At 43.4% G+C, this 17,021-nt stretch overlaps 1 protein-coding gene across 1 annotated transcript in view; it reads left to right on the top strand.

The window, feature by feature from the left end:
* Window positions 1-439: 439 nt before the first annotated feature.
* LOC109909341 (uncharacterized) overlaps window positions 440-17,021 on the top strand; it is a 30,791-nt gene continuing 14,209 nt past the window's right edge. Inside the window, exon 1 of the mRNA XM_031796154.1 lies at window positions 440-665. Coding sequence (XP_031652014.1) covers window positions 548-665 — 118 coding nt within the window. The 5' untranslated portion in view covers window positions 440-547. The remainder of the gene's footprint in view (window positions 666-17,021) is intronic.

Below are 17,021 nucleotides of genomic sequence, written 5' to 3'. Positions count from 1 at the left end.
AAAATGCTGATGTTTCAGCCTAGCTCAGTGCTTTCTGAGGTGGTGGGGCGAGCCAGCAGAAAGTAGGAACATTGTGCCGTGAATGGCTCAGTGATCTGTCACTCATGGGGAGAGTACGCCATCGCCAAGTTTAAGTCCTTAGTAAGGGTAGACATCCAAAATGTCAGCCCTTTAGGTCCTGCCATAGTTACATTACAAGTGCCCTTCGAAGAAGGCTCAAAGACATTGGCCACAGACAAAAGTACATCAAATCACGTTATATGTACAGTAGCTTTGATTGGACTCATCATGTCAACATCTTACTTTCAGTCTTAGCTAGCAGTCGTCATCATGAATCAAGTCGATAATCTACTGGCAAATCCTTTTAATCCTTGTCATATGAAGAGAAATAATGAAGAGAAATGATCGATAAAACGTATCGGTGCTCATCGGCCATTGGACAAAGATTACACAACAGGTTGGAAATCACAAATTCTACAATGAGTCATTTGGAAGGAATCAGTGGCTAACTGCAAGCATTGCAAAGCAACCACTAACCTGCTATTCAATGGAGTGGCTGTGTTTTCTTCAGAGTTTCCACCATAAATCCAGAGAATGCCAGACTTTGATGACAAAGTTTGATGACAAAATTTGCCTACAAAGGACCGCTGCATCACCTTCACAAGGTGAGTCCAAAAATGTCTTGTATGCTACCAGCATAAATTATCTAATATGCAAGGGAGATATGTATACATACTGTAGCTAAGAAAGTAATACTAAGTGTATGTTGTGTAGTAAACTGTTAGTAGCCCATGTGCCTCACCCTAATAATTTGGTCTATTTTCACCAACGCGGTATTGTAAACACATCGTTCGTGGCCCGGTGTGTGCTTGTTTGCCAACTTTTTTTGTACAGCTTTGACTAGTGCTACTGATAGACGTGGTGGCGCTTGGCTTGCACGTGTAAATTAAGAACACACAACATTCTATAATATAATTGTGTTATTTGACGTGTCAAATTAAAAGCTTATTTAACACGTCAAATAGTATTATATGACGTTCAATGTGCCTCACCCTAATAATTTGGTATATTTTCACCTCTTAATTTCACCTACTGTTCTAACTTGGTGGTGGAAATTTAGCCTATAACCTGTTTTAGAGAAATGTCATCATCGAATATTGTAAGAGCTTTCATTGTCTGTTTATATGCCCCCTTTACGGTTCTGAATGGTTGAACAGTAAGAACGGCCCATGTTCTGAATCCTGTCGCTGTACATTTCAAAAGTGCTGAACAAATAGTTATATTGGCTACGTCCATCGTCGCCCACTCATTAATATCTTAATATAAATTACGGATTGCCTCTTATCCACTTGTCGTCCCCTTATTATCAGGTGCCAAGGTAAGACCAAAGTGCAGACTGTGAAGTAACACTGTTTAGGGTTGAGGGCTTTGCTGGTATAGTGGCTTTGCTGTTATGCATCCCACATATTTTTGTTTGTTTGCCCCACCAATATTTACATGCTAAAATCACCAATGCCCATTTCCATATCTACATGTACATACTACCTCAATCAGCCTGACTAACCGGTGTCTGTATGTAGCCTCGCTACTTTTATAGCCTCGCTACTGTATATAGCCTGTATTTTTTACTGTTGTTTAATTTCTTTACTTACCTACTGTTCACCTAACACCTTTTTTGCACTATTGGTTAGAGCCTGTAAGTAAGCATTTCACTGTAAGGTCTACACCTGTTGTATTCGGCGCACGTGACTAAAACTTTTAGATTTTTTTTTGACAGCTGTGTGTTATTCCTGGTCAGATCACATAGTATTGGAGCACTCCTGGCCCTAGAGAGGGTTTTTCAGATAAGAGGCGTATCAACTGACCAGCTTTGCATTTTCCTGAGACAGCAGTCAGTCCCTCCTTCTCACAGTAGTGTCGAGGGGGACAGGGTAGACAGCTATCCAGGCTCTGGGTCATGGGAGGGTTGTAGTAGCCACGGGGACAGGGGAACTGGGTGGCATGCCGCATGCCTGGATCAGCTGGGCAGGGCACTGGGATGGCACTGCCAGGGGAGCAGTAATGGGCTGAGGGCAGAGCCCTCTCTATCTTCCTCCTCCCTCTCTTCTTCCTCTTCCCTCAAACACTGCACATGAGATTGTGATTAGAAACAATGATTAGTACTGCTAATATTGATCAAATCGGTGTGTAATTGTGCTGTATTGATTGACTATAATCTAAAACCCTAACTGATCTGAATATATCCTTGACTGTAGTCTCTTTGACAAACTCTTGGGCAGGCTGTGGGAAGAGACTAGATTCACTGAGGAATGTAAGTAAGTAAGCCTTGGACAAGTAAGCCTTGTCAGAGCCAGAAAGGCTCCTGTCCTATGGGCCGATCTCCTGAATCTGTAGCGCATGTCACGGTCGTCATAAACAGGAGACCAAGGCGCAGCGTGGTAAGTGTACATAACTCTTGAATAACTCTTTAATGAAAGAGAGAATACTAAACAAAACTATACAAAACAACAAAATGAACTATGAAGCTATATGACTACCCCCAAAGTACCCCCCCCCCCAAAAGGTGCAGACTCCCGGCCGCAAACCTAAACCTATATGGGAGGGTCTGGGTGGGCATCTAACCTTGGTGGCGGCTGTGGTTCTGGACGCCGCCCCCCTTTACACCGAGTCCGTTCTTGTAGCACTGACCCGTGGATCATCGCCGGATGCTCTGGGCTGCGGATCCTCACCGTAGGTCCTGGGGACCCTCCGCTGCGTGGATCATCACCGGATGTTCTGGACTGGGGACCTTTGCTGGAGACCCCGGACTGGGGACCGTCGCTGGAGACCCCGCGGTGGGGACCCCGGGCTGGGGATCGTCGCTGAAGACTCCGGGCTGGGGTTCGTTGTTGGAGACCCCAGACTGTGGCCCGTCGTTGGAGGTTCCAGACTGTGGCCCGTCGTTGAAGGTTCCGGTCTGTGAACTGTTGCCGGAAGCTCTGGACTGGGCACCGTCGCCGGACGCTCTGGACTGGGTACTGTCGCCGGACGCTCTGTACTGGGTACTGTTGCCGGACACTCTGGACTCAGCACTGTCGCCGGACGCTCCGGACTGGGTACTGTCGCCGGACGCTCCGGACTGGGTACTGTCGCCAGACTCTCCGGACTGGGTACTGTTGCCGGATACTCTGTACTGCCGAGGCGCACTGTAGGCCTGGTGCGTGGTGCCGGAACTGGTGGTACCGGGCTGGGGACACGCACCTCAGGGCGAATGCGAGGGGCAGGAACAGGGGGTACTGGACCCTGGAGGCACACTGTAGGCCTGGTGCGTGGTGCTGGAACTGGTGGTACCGGTCTGGTGACACACACCTCAGGGCGAGTGCGGGGAGGAGGAACAGTACGTACTGGACTGTGGAGGCGTACTGGAGGTCTGGGGTGTAGAGCTGACACAACCCGTACTGGCTGGATGTTTATTTTCGCCCTGCAAATGCTGTGTAGACTCACTGGAGACACAGTATGCAAAGCCGGCGCAGGATGTCCTGGTCCAAGGAGGTACACTGGAGACCAGGAGCGCTGAGCCGGCACCCTCCTTCCTGGCTGGATGCCCATTCTAATGCAAGGAGCTGGAATAGAGCGCACCGGGCTGGAATAGCGCACTGGAGACACCGTGCGGTCCACCGCATAACACGGTGCCTGACCAGTAACACGACCTGACTCATGTAATCTCCTCGTGTGCCCCTCCCTCTGCCTCTCGGGCTTCCGTGCCAGCCGTGTACCCTCATATCGACGCCGTTCCTCCTGTGCTATCTCCACCTGCTTCCATGGCAGGGTCTTGTCCCCTGCCATTACCTCCTCCCAGATCCAGGATGTCCTCCACTCCTCTTTCTCCCGGGTGCAAGATGTCCACTCCTTTTTAGCACGCTGCTTGGTCCGATTTTGGTGGGTTGTTCTGTCACGGTCGTCATAAATAGGAGACCAAGGCACAGCGCGGTAAGCGTACATAACTCTTTAATGAAAGAGAGAACACTGAACACTGAACAAAACGAACCGTGAAGCTATATGGCTAGTGCAGAACAGGCAACTAAACATAGAATAACCCACCCACAAAATAACCAAGGAATATGGCTTCCTAAATACGGTTCCCAATCAGGGACAACGATAAACAGCTGCCTGATTGATAACCAATCTAGGCAACCATAGACATATAAACACCTAGACTAGAAAACCCCTAGACATACAAAAAACCCTAGACAATACAAAAACTAAACAAACCACCCTTGTCACACCCTGACCTAACCAAATAATAAAGAAAACAAAGAAAACAAACTAAGGTCAGGGTGTGACAGCGCGAGCCAGCTTGAGGCACACAAACACCCCCTGGACAGGACGCTAGTCTATAGCAAGGCCTATGACAATGAATGTGCTCTGATTATAATGTACCCGTGGCTAAGCGGTCCCCCAGTGAGCAGTAGAATCCCTCCTGGCAGTCTCGAGATGGATGTCTTTAGCCCCTCGGAGCCACAACTGTCCCAGAGGACACGGGCTGCAGCCGGAGACCTCTGTCACATGGAAACTCTACTGAGCAATGCTTATCAATTGTAGACAGCTGGAGTAACTGTGTAAGCGCCAAACCGACTCCATGTTACAGGTTTGGGGTCATTTCATTTCAGTCAATGACACACACACGCTGGATTAAATCCTAGTCACATAGATCTAATCATTAATATTCATTATCATTATACAAATGGTTTATGTAGTGTTCAATCACATCTAGGCGTGTGGAAAATGAGCATAAACAATTAACATTAAGGTACATCTGGTAATAGTTTACTCAATATGCCAATTCTTTATGTGTCCCTATCCAAGACCACAAATAAACAGTTAATAACCTGTTAGAAAAGGTTCCCAGAGGACAGGGTAGAGGTAGATTGGTGCCCTCCTGACAGTAACGACCCTTTGGACAGGCTCCCCCCACTCCTGTACTGATGTTCCCATCTGGGTTCCTGAAGTTTAGACCTGGGAACATTAAATGTTATTTTTAGCAAGAATTATCCTCACTGTATAATTCTGAATTAGCTTTGTTGATATAGTTGAATGTTAAACAAATGACTTTAATCATTAACACTACAATTACAATGGCTGCTGCAGTTGTGTCTATTTCCAGCGAGGTAAAAACTGATGTCAAGGAAAATGAGAACTGGAGCAAGGTTGTGGGTCGAAATGCCCCAAAGGAGACTTGTTTTGCCTATTTTTATTATGGGGAGAGAAATCCTGACAAAGGAGGAGGCCATAGCCAACCCCATTAAAGAAGAGGCGCTCTGCCACAGTCTCATACATGAAATTCATCCAAACCACTTGAGGTCAGTACAGAGAGCATGTGCACTCTGGCGTATATGTCTTGTCAGTAACGAAGCAAGGGCAAAGCTTCTGACCAGAGGAATAATAAAGAGAATAATCAGTTCAGTTTGAAGTCGTGCATGGCTGACCAGAACTCAATTCAAGTTACTATTAAAATACTACCTGAATCAGCAGATGATAGTGTTTTGACTGAGTTTCTGGCTAAAGCTGGATGTAAGTTGGTGGGGAGAGTGATGAGGCACATGATAAGATACATGGGTCAACTTACAATCTGCTCCAATGGAGATTGTTTTGTATATGTTGAAGCGGCAGTCAGCATTCCTATAACACGGTCTGTAAATGATGGACAAGGTCCTGCGCGTAGACAGGACTGGCCGACACAATCCAACACTGGAGGGGGTCAGGACATCCAGGTGCTCTTTGCCAACTTCAGACGTGCAGCAATGGGTTTTTTTGGACAGCAGTGGCTTCTCCCGTGGTGTCCTTCCATGAACACCATTCTTGTTTAGTGTTTCACGTATCATAGACTCGTCAACAGAGATATTAGCATGTTCCAGAGATTTGTTTAGCTGTCGCTCTATGATTCTTCTTAACCTCATTGAGCATTCTGTACTGTGCACTGGGAGAGTAGCAACAGTGCTGAACTATCTCCATTTATAAACAATTTGTCTTACCGTGCATTGCTTCTTGCGAATAGCAAACTCACATTTTTTTGAGTGTTTTTTATAGGGCAGGTTTTGGAAAAGTAATTCATCTAGGGGTTCACATACTTTTTACAACCTACTGTACACTGTAAATGTTTAAATTTTGTATTCATTATAGACAAGAAAAATACAATAATTAATGTGTTATTAGTCTAAGCACACTGTGTTTGTCTATTGTTGTGACTAAGATGAAGATAAGATCAAATTGTATGACTAATTTATGCAGACATCCAGGTAATTCCAAAGGGTTCACATACTTTTCTTACCACTGTATATTTGAGTAGCCTATATTTGGTTCAGAGAAGGACATCTGTGTATGTGAGCATAACCTCTGTCACTAACATGGCTTTTCAAGAGAATGAGCAATCTGCTGATAATTACATTTTAATGCCAACTCTTGATACATGTCTCAAACAAAACCAGCCTTCGAGAAAGAAAGTCTGTTCCCTTAACCCAGGCATTAGAAAACATTGTACCATTAAACTTTTTCAAACCATTAATCAGGCTAAATTGCTCTGGGACCCTCGTTCCAAGCCTAGAGGAATATTAATAACATTATTTCTAAGTGAACAGGTAGAGCATCTAAATGCCATGCTTAAAGAATGTGAACATAAGGAGATCATCTTCATGGGCGATTTCAATATAAACTGGGAAAACAAAACTTGCAGGAAAAAACTGACAGATCAGACTATTTCAACCTGACTGAGATAACACAAGGTCCAAAGTGTGGCACAGTCATCCCAGACTCAAATTGATCTGGTGTTTACTAACATACCTGATCAAAAAACGAACTCCATTAACTTACTAACTAGCATATCTGACCCCAATGTTACATTGGTGGTTAGAAAGCTCATTAAAAAGAGATTTAAGAACATATCAATGTGCAACAGTACAATAAAAAAATCCTGAAAAGTGAACCGAGTAACTACGATGCAGCTATAAGTCCAATTTGAAAGGTCTGATCTGTTAACGCTTGTTTTATTTTAAGGGTCAAAAATGACCCGCCACTATGTTTAACAGCAGAGAAAACCCCCTAAATGAAATTTTTTCAGCTTGAAATTTGATTACTTTTCTCATGAGAAAAAGTGAAACATCGCCTTTGTTCATATTTCCATGAAAGCTGTACACCACCAGGGTACAAAGATTGTCTTAGGGTCATTTTTGACCCAGCAGTTATAAAATAATTTACACACCACAAAAACCACAAAGACATACAATGAGAAATTGAGATTATGTGTGCTACTGATCTAACTCAGCCAGCAACTCCTGAAGAGGAAGTTCACAGTTAGAAAGAACAAGCCTGAGCTTCCCCCTGCACCCCTCGCAACAAGGGGGAATGATGCCTTCTCATCAAAGTTTGCTTTCACCCCCACCACCACTCTAGTATCTTACCTCCCAAAGAGGAACAAGAATGTGGTCCTCCTGAGCACATTGCACAAAATGACTGAGATCAGTGATCGTGAGGACAGGAAGCCAGCCATCATCCTGGACTACAACCACAACAAAGGAGGCATGGACAACCTGGACAAGGTGATTGGAACTTACAGCTGCAGGATGATTGCCCGCTGGCCCCTGGTCATCTTCCATAACATCATTGATGTGTCCTCATACAATGCCTCCGTGATATGGAACAAGATCAACCCTACCTGGATGCCTGATAAGCGGAACAAGAATAGGGTGTTCCTGAAGCAGCTGGGAAAGGCACTTGTAACCCCACACATTCAAAGAAGGGAGCGCCTCCCCCGCACAGCAGCCTCTGCAGCGCTTGTGAAAGCTGTTCAGGGGGCTGAATATTGTCCTGATCCACCCGAGGCTGCAGCTGGGGCAGGCAAGAGGAGGAAAAGCTAATTATAATTATATTTATTTACACATGTTAAGTTTGCTGAAAATAAACGCAGTTGACAGTGAGAGGACGTTTATTTTTTTGCTGAGTTTATTACTGCTGCACTGTCGGATATAGAAGCATAAGCATTTCGCTACACTCGCAATAACATCTGCTAACCATGTGTAAGTGACCAATAACATTTGATTTGAGATGCTAGTTTTAGGTGCCAAGAAAATAGATATTTTGTTTGAACTGGCAATTCATCTTGATGGTTGTACAGTCGTCTCAAATAAAACTTCAAAGGACCTTGGTGTTACTCTGGACCCTGATCTCTTTATTGATGAACATAGAAAAAAGCTGCCCTTGAAATATATCTTTGTAACATTGCAAAAATCATACATTTTTGGTCAAAAAATGATGCAGAAAAGCCAATCCATGCTTTTGTCACTTCTAGATTAGATTACTGCAATGCTCTACTCTCCGGTTACCCGGATAAAGCACTAAATAAACTTCAGTTAATGCTAAACACGGCTGCTAGAATCTTGACTAGAAGCCAAAAATGTGATCATATTACTCCAGCACTAGTCTCTCTACACTGCCTTCCTGATAAGGATAGGGCTGATTTCAAGGTTTTACTGCTAACCTACAAAACATTACATGGACTTGCTCCTACCCATCTCTCCAATTTGGTCCTGCCATAAATACCTAGACGTACGCTATGGTCACAAGACTCAGGCCTCCTTATTGTATCTACAATTTTGAAGCAAATAGCTGGAGGCAGGGCGTTCTCCTATAGAGATCCATTTTGATAGAATGGTCTGCCTATCCATTTGAGAGACCCATACTTGATACTGTCTTCTCTCAACCTTTAACTCTTACTGAAGACTCACCTCTTCAGTAGGTCCTATGATTAAGTGTTATCTGGCCCAGGGGTGCAAAGTTGAACGGAAAGGCACTGGAGTGATGAACCGCCCTTGCTGTCTCTGTGTAGCCGGCGCCCCTCTCTCCAGTGGGATTCTCTGCCTCTGACCCTATTATGGGGGCTGAGTCACTGGCTTACTATTAGTGCTCTCCCATGCCGTCCCTAGGAGGGGCGCGTCACGGCGTGCCAGGCTTTTGCTATACTCGACTTGAGTGGGTTGAGTCACTGATGTGATTCTTTAACACTTTTTTGGTTTCTACATGATTCCACATATTTCATAGTTTTGATGTCTTCACTGTTATTCTACAATGTAGAAAATAGTACAAATAAAGAAAAACCCTGGAATGAGTAGGTGTCAACTTTTGACTGGTACTGTATATATTAACTTTTTATTTATACATATTTTATTGTTGGACATAATAGACTAAAAACATCAGGAAATCAGCAACAAGTGATTTTAATTAGAAAATAATCTGTTCAAGTACTCCCACGCATTGTATACAAATGTAAGCAAGGTTGGACATGATTATGTTTCAGTCAAACATATCTGTTTGGGCTTTGTGCAGTCAATTTGCAGTCAACATCTTATGTGTAATTATGTTTATATTTTACATTTGAGTTATTTAGTAAACACTCTTATCCAGAGCGACTTACATGAGCAATTAGGGTTAAGTGCCTTGCTCAATGGCACATCTACAGATTTTTTGCCTAGTTGACTCAGGGATTTGAACCAGTGACCTTTCAATTACTGGCTCAACACTCTTAACCGCTAGGCTACCTGCTCTGATCCCTCCCCTACATCGTGCACTACATGTACTGTACCGGTGCCAATGGGACAGGGATCAGGGCATACTGACCCTCCTCAGCCTCATTCTGAGCAGGTGATACAGAGTACAGTAGAAACCAGCAGATCACAGGCCAATTGGAGAAGTATTATTTGAACCTAAACAATAGGACCTAAAACAAAGAAACACTTTGATGATGATGACACAGAGAGTGGGTGCTTTTCTATAAATTGAAAACATAAAAAAAGTATAGCTGAATCGGATCTCGATAATAGATGGGGCTAGTTTTTCTGACCATGTGATCTGACTGGGACTCCAGGCCCTAACTATGAGTTCTTAAACAGCTGGGCAGTCAACACGCTGCTGGGAGGTGCGGAGGCCAGTGCTGAATGCTAAAATTGTCGGAGGCATGGGGAGAGCCAGGAGGGCAGTAACTTCCTGCTGGACACAAGCCTCCAATTGGCCCATCAGTCGGTCTGTGGAAGACAGAAAACACAGCAAGACACAGAAGATAATTTAACTTACATCTTCAAAATGCATCATTTCTAGTAATGGACATTTTCAGAATGTAATTTCTTTATTAGGATTTCTTCATGTTTAGATCCTAGCCAGATCAAACACTTGTCTTTACAGTAGGACGAGTTACATGTAAGCCCAGCGAAGCCACTTTAATGACGGATTTTTTTTTTAAACAAATCAAATCAAATTGTATTTATCACATGCGCCGAATACCGTAAATACCGTGAAATGCTTACTTACAAGCCCTTAACCAACAATGCAGTTCAAGAAAGAGTTACGTTTTTAATTTTTTTAAATCTAATCAATCAAAAAGTAACAAGAAATGTACATAACAATAACAAGGCTATATACAGGGGTACCGGTACCGAGCCAATGTGCAGGGGTAAATGTTAGTCGAGGTAATTTGTAAAGTTACTATGCATAGATAATGAACAGCTGGTAGCAGCAGTGTAAAAACAAAGGGGGGGGGGGGGGTTAATGTAAATAGTCCGAGTGGCCATTTGAGTTGTTCAGCAGTCTTATGGCTTGGGGGTAGAAGCTGTTAAGGAACCTTTGACACTTCCTCTGACACCGTATAAAAGGTCCTGGATGTCAGGAAGCTTGGCCCCAGTGATGTACGGGGCTGGACGCACTACCCTTTGTAGTGCCTTTATGGTCAGATGCCGAGCAGTTGCCATACCAGGTGGTGATGCAACCGGGTCAAGATGCTCTCGACGGTGCTGCTGTAGAACTTTTTGAGGATCTGGGGACCCATGCCAAATTTTTCAGTCTCCTGAGGGGGAAAAGGTGTTGTCGTGCCCTCTTCACAACTGTCTTGGTGTGTTTGGACCATGATAGGTTGTTGTCCTGGCACCACACTGCCAACTCGTCATTGGTGATCAGGCCTACCACTATTGTGTCATCTGCAAACTTGATGATGGTGTTGGAGTCGTGCCTGGCCATGCAGTCATGAATATTGAATATTGTGAGTGGCAATCCTACCTGTGGGCAGACAGTGGGTGTGGATGTTCCTGGACTGGCACAGTAGTACCTGGCCAGACATGGTACACACATCCCCATGTTCCTGTAGAAGCCAGACTGGCATTGGGACGTGTAAGGATATGCAGTACCCAGAGGGCAGTAATTTCCATTAGGGCAGCTCCCTGTCTGAAACACAACCATGTTGAATGAAAGGGTGTCAGAACCAGGAAAAATACAAAAACATAAAGGGGTAAAAAGACCCAACAGAATAAGTGAAGAATGACGCATACTTTTTCCCATTGGTGCTCTGGTATGAGTCTCAACAAGAGATGGGCATTGTGAGAGAGAGGGCCAATATATGAAGAATTGTCTCTGGACATAACAATAACTTACCGGCTCAATAATAGCGGTTCTAAGTAAAGTATCTAGAAAATAGAATTTAAGTGGGACCATTCCACTACTCTATTAAAACCATAGTGTTCTACTACTCTCATCACCACTGAGAACCATCGACACGGCTGACTAGTCTATCTTCAAATAAGCATCTTCCAGATCTAATGGAAGGACTATAAACTCTGTTGTTTTTGTTCAGGACTACACAACAAGTCAACGGATACAGAACAATCGTAGAAGAGACTCCTTTCAGACAATCAGAGCCTTACAAGCGTGCCGCACAAAGGCCCAACACCCGTTCCCAGAAGGCCTCTGGTTCCGACAGAGATAAATGGCGAACCAAGGCCTTTACACGTAAATACATTCATGATTTCTTACTCCAAAGGGGCGGCGGTTCGTGTGCAAAGTACACGATTACTGTAAGAGCAGTTTCTAAATGTACCAAAGTATTATGTCTCTGTCCCTCTCTAGCTCTCCACGTCTTTTGTCACAAGCTGCCATATTGTGTCAGTCCGCTAGAGACCTGTTTCTAATGTATTACGTGTGTATGTTTATCCTGTGTTACCATTTAGTTAGCTAGTAAATAAACAATTAAACCAATTTACAGGAGTTTGCGACTGTTCAGAATGATGATATGATACAAGGTTATGATTAATACGTTGACTGTTTTATGGATGTGAAATGAAAGACCTTTAGAATTTAATTTGTGAGATGGTAACTCTTTAAACAAGCGCTCTCGTGATGCCCCAAATCCTAATGAGTTAATTGTTACATGATTGATTTAAATTGGGTAACAATTAAACACTCTAGTCCCAAACTGCTACAGACCTATATCTATTCTTCTTTGCATCTCTAAGGTCTTCGAACGCCAAGTTAACAAACAGATTACTGACCATTTTAAATCACATCGTACCTTCTCCGCTATGGGTGCACCTCAGCCACGCTCAAGGTCCTTAACGATATCATAACCGCCATCGATAAGAGACAGTACTGTGCAGCTGTATTCATCGACCTGGTCAAGGCGTTCGACTCTATCAATCACCACATTCTTATTGGCAGACTCAACAGCCTTGGTTTCTCAAATGATTGCCTCGCCTGGTTCACCAACTACTTCTCTGATAGAGCTCAGTGTGTCAAATCGGAGGGCCTGTTGTCCGGACCTCTGGAAATCTCTATGGGGGTGCCACAGGGTTGAATTCTCGGGCTGACTCTTCTCTGTATACATCAATGATGTCGCTCTTGCTGCTGGTGATTCTCTGATCCACCTCTACGCAGACGACACCATTCTGTATACTTCTGGCCCTTCTTTGGACACTGTGTTATAACTAACCTCCAGACGAGCTTTAATGCCATACAACTCTCCTTCCGTGGCCTCCAACTGCTTTTAAACGCAAATAAAACTAAATGCATGCTATTCAACCGATCATTGCCCGCACCTGTCCACCCATCCAGCATCACTACTCTGGACGGCTCTGACTTAGAATAACTACAAATACCTAGGTGTCTGGCTAGACTGTAAACTCTCCTTCCAGACTCACATTAAGCATCTCCAATCAAAAATTAAATCTAGAATCGGCTTCCTATTTCGCAACAAAGCATCCTTCACTCATGCTGCCAAACATACCCTCGTAAATCTGACCATCCTACCGATCCTTGACTTCGGCGATGTCATCTATAAAAAAGCCTCCAATACTCTACTCAGCAAACTGGATGTAGTCTATGACAGTGCCATCCGTTTTGCCACCAAAGCCCCATACACTACTCACCACTGCGACCTATACGCTCTCGTTGGCTGGCCCTCACGTCATACTCGTCGCCCAACCCACTGGCTACAGGTTATCTACAAGTCTCTGCTAGGTAAAGCCCCACCCTATCTCAGCTCGCTGGTCACCATAGCAGCACCCACCTGTAGCACGCGCTCCAGCAGGTATATCTCACTGGTCACCTCCAAAGCCAATTCCTCCTTTGGTTGCCTTTCCTTACAGTTCTCTGCTGCCACTGACTGGAACGAACTGCAAAAATCACTGAAGCTGGAGATTCCCACCTCCCTCACTAGCTTTAAGAACCAGCTGTCAGAGCAGTTTACAGATCACTGCACCTGTTCATAGCCCATCTGTATACAGCCCATCTAGCTACCTCATCCCCATACTGTATTTATTTATTTTGCTCCTTTTGCACCACAGTATCTCTACTTGCACATCCATCTTTTGCACATCTACCATTCCAGTGGTTAATTGACATATTATAATTACTTCACCACCATGGCCTATTTATTGCCTTAACTCCCTTATTTGACCTAATTTGCACTCACTGTATATAGACTTTGTTTTCTTTTTTTCTACTGTGTTATTGACTGTATGTTTTGTTCATTCCATGTGTAACTCTGTGTTGTTTTATGTATCGAACTGCTATGCTTTATCTTGGCCAGGTCGCAGTTGCAAATGAGAACTTGTTCTCAACTAGCTTACCCGGTTAAATAAAGTTGAACATTTTCTAATTAAATTTAAATTTAAAAAACAGTTAGTTGATTAGATAAATAACAGTCATCAGAATAATGAAAGTAAAGTCACGACAAATGCAATTATGCATGTAATGCTTTTCTTGTAAAGGTTATGGTGAAAATTATCTTCCCCAAACTTTAAATTCACGCGCTGCTTTTGTATGCCAGGTAGGCTCTACACCCCTTGTAAAGCGGATTATGTGCTTAATTTTAAGTTATTTGGCCACATTAGTTGTGTTACAAACCTTATTAAAACATATAAGCCTATGAGCTAAGCTATATGAGGTGTGCGACTATGATAAGAAAAAGTTTTTGTTTCTTATCCTGGGCATTATTCACAAGTGATAATATATAATTCACAAGTGATATGCTAATACTGTCACACATCAGACTATTCTTGATTTCATCTTGTCTTTACATATACTAAATAATATCTGTGTGAAATTTGTTTTTATTTAGAATTATCATGCACCTGTTTCTAAACAGGGGCAGCGGGAAAAAATACATGTCATCCATGCACTTAAATAGCGAATGGAGGACGCTATTGCGCAACATGAGCTCAAGGGAGCTCATGAAATGTTTGAGTAGAATACATTTGCATTTATTCAGAGCGATTAGAGGGACAATAGAGTGCTGAGTACCAGGAAGTTAGCAAATTTGGTAGGCTACTAATGAACATCAGCAGCATCATACTTTGGAGAAGCCTAATTACTGTGTTTAAACGGTCACGTGGAATTTGTGACTGCCTTCATGACTCGTGACCACCTGCCGTTAATACGGTCACCGCAACAGCCCTAACGACAACGCCTATTCCCCATCTGGAGACCGAAAAGATTTGGCATGGGTCCTCAGATCCTTAAAAAATTATACAGCTGCACCATCAAGAGCCTCCTGACTGGTTGCATCACCGCTTGGTATGGCAACTGTTCCGCATCCGACCGCAAGGTGCTAAAGAGAGTTGTGCGTACGGCCCAGTACATCACTGGGGCCAAGCTTCCTGCAATCCAGAACCTCTATAGCAGGCGGTGTCAGAGGAAGACCCTAAAAATTGTTAAAAGACTCAAGCCAATGAATTAAGTCATAGACTGTTCTCTCTGTTACTGCACGGCAAGTGGTACCGGAACGCCAAATCTATCTCCAAAAGGCTCCTTTAACAGGTTCTACCCCCATGCCATAAGACTGCTAGTTATTCAAATGGCTACCCGGACTTTTAGCATTAACCCCCTTTTTTTAAATTGGTTAAAAACGTATAGACAACCTAGCCAGCCCAATTTAGAATATAAACTAAATTTGATCACATTCACATTTTCTCCTGACACACATATGGACTATAAATACATAACGGACAGGGCGCATCCCAGATGGACAGGGCGCATAGGCTGTGTGCAGTTGCTCTTATTAGTAGACAGTTGATCAGACTGAAAAATAGTTTAGTTTTCATCCCATACAGCATGTCAAGAGTTCTAATGTTTAGGTGTGGCCTAGGCTGCTGCAACATTTTTATCACAAGTTTTTGCTTGTGTCTGTCCGTAGTGATTGTGTTATCATCTTTGCTAAATAAAAACTGAAGTTGAAAGCCTACTTGAGCGCAAGCGAAAAAATGCGCTGCGTCAAACTCTTTAATCTTTTAATGGATGATGCGATGGAAGCTGTCAAATCATTCAGAATTGTTTTCGACATCCCAGAAAAGACAGTCGAAAGTTCGATATGTTCAGCAAGCAAAGCATCCTAACGTGCAGTTACCCCTGCAAGCTCCTTGTAGTTGTCCTTGTCAGCGGAACATTCCATCTCATCGTGCCCTCTAAAAGCAAATTCTTGCATGCCCAAAAACGCAGGCAAGGCCAGCAATACAGACGGCTTGATTGAAGGCTCCCCTGTTAACCAGCTATACTTTTAATACCAGGTGTTATTGAATGCCCTCACCTTTTCATCCTTCTTCATGAAACTGATCCCGGACAGCAGTCGACCCTCACTTATAATTCACACCTTTTCCGTGTACCCCAGAGAATGAAAGGGATTCCTCTTGGAACTACCCATCCCGGATCCGGGAGAATTGTCATCAACTACACTAATTAGCATAGCGCAACGGTCAAAAAATATTACTAGAAAATATTCATGAAATCACAAGTGAAATATATTGGAACACAGCTTAGCCTTTTGTTAATCACCCTGTCATCTCAGATTTTGAAATTATGCTTTACAGCCAAAGCAAGACATGCGTTTGTGTAAGTTTATCAATAGCCTAGCATAGCATTATGTCCAGCTAGCAGCAGGAAGCTTGGTCACGAAAATCAGAAAAGCAATCAAATTAACCGTTTACCTTTGAGCTTTGGATGTTTTCCCTCACGAGACTCCTAGATAGACAGCAAATGTTCCTTTTGTTCCATAAAGATTATTTTTATACCCAAAATACCTCCGTTTGTTGGTCACGTTATGTTCAGAAATCCACCGGAAATAGAGGTCACGACAACGCCGGGAAAAAAATCCAAATTATACCCATAATATCGACAGAAACATGGCAAACGTTTTTTATAATCAATCCTCAAGGTGTTTTTCAAATATCTATTAGATAATATATCAACCGGAACAATTGGCTTTTCAGTAGGAGCGAGAGGAAAAATTACTACCTCTGTCTTTTACGCAAGAATCACTGAGAGCCCTCAGCTGGCCACTTACGCAATGTAGTCGTTTACGCTCATTCTTCAACATAAAGGCGTGAAACTACATCAAAATGCTGTAGACACCTTAGGGAATACGTAGAAAAAGGAATCTGGTTGATATCCCTTTCAATTGCCAATAGGGGTGCATAGGAACACAACGGTTTCAAAATAAGAGGCACTTCCTGATTGGATTTTCCTCAGGGTTTCGCCTGCAATATCAGTTCTGTTATACTCACAGACAGTGTTTTCTATCCTAAGCTGTCAATTATATGCATATTCTAGCATCTGGTCCTGAGAAATAGGCGGTTTACTTTGAGAACGTTATTTTTCCAAAAATAGTGCCCCTTAGTTTCAAGAGGTTTTAATTAAACATAGAGTCCACAACATTTTCAGCAGTGTTGGTCACTCTAACGTTA

This window comes from Oncorhynchus kisutch, linkage group LG18 (genome assembly GCF_002021735.2).
Source record: "Oncorhynchus kisutch isolate 150728-3 linkage group LG18, Okis_V2, whole genome shotgun sequence".
Taxonomy (NCBI): Eukaryota; Metazoa; Chordata; class Actinopteri; order Salmoniformes; family Salmonidae; genus Oncorhynchus; species Oncorhynchus kisutch.
Note: the sequence above shows the minus strand (reverse complement) of the source record. Positions and strands in the feature narration are given on the sequence as shown.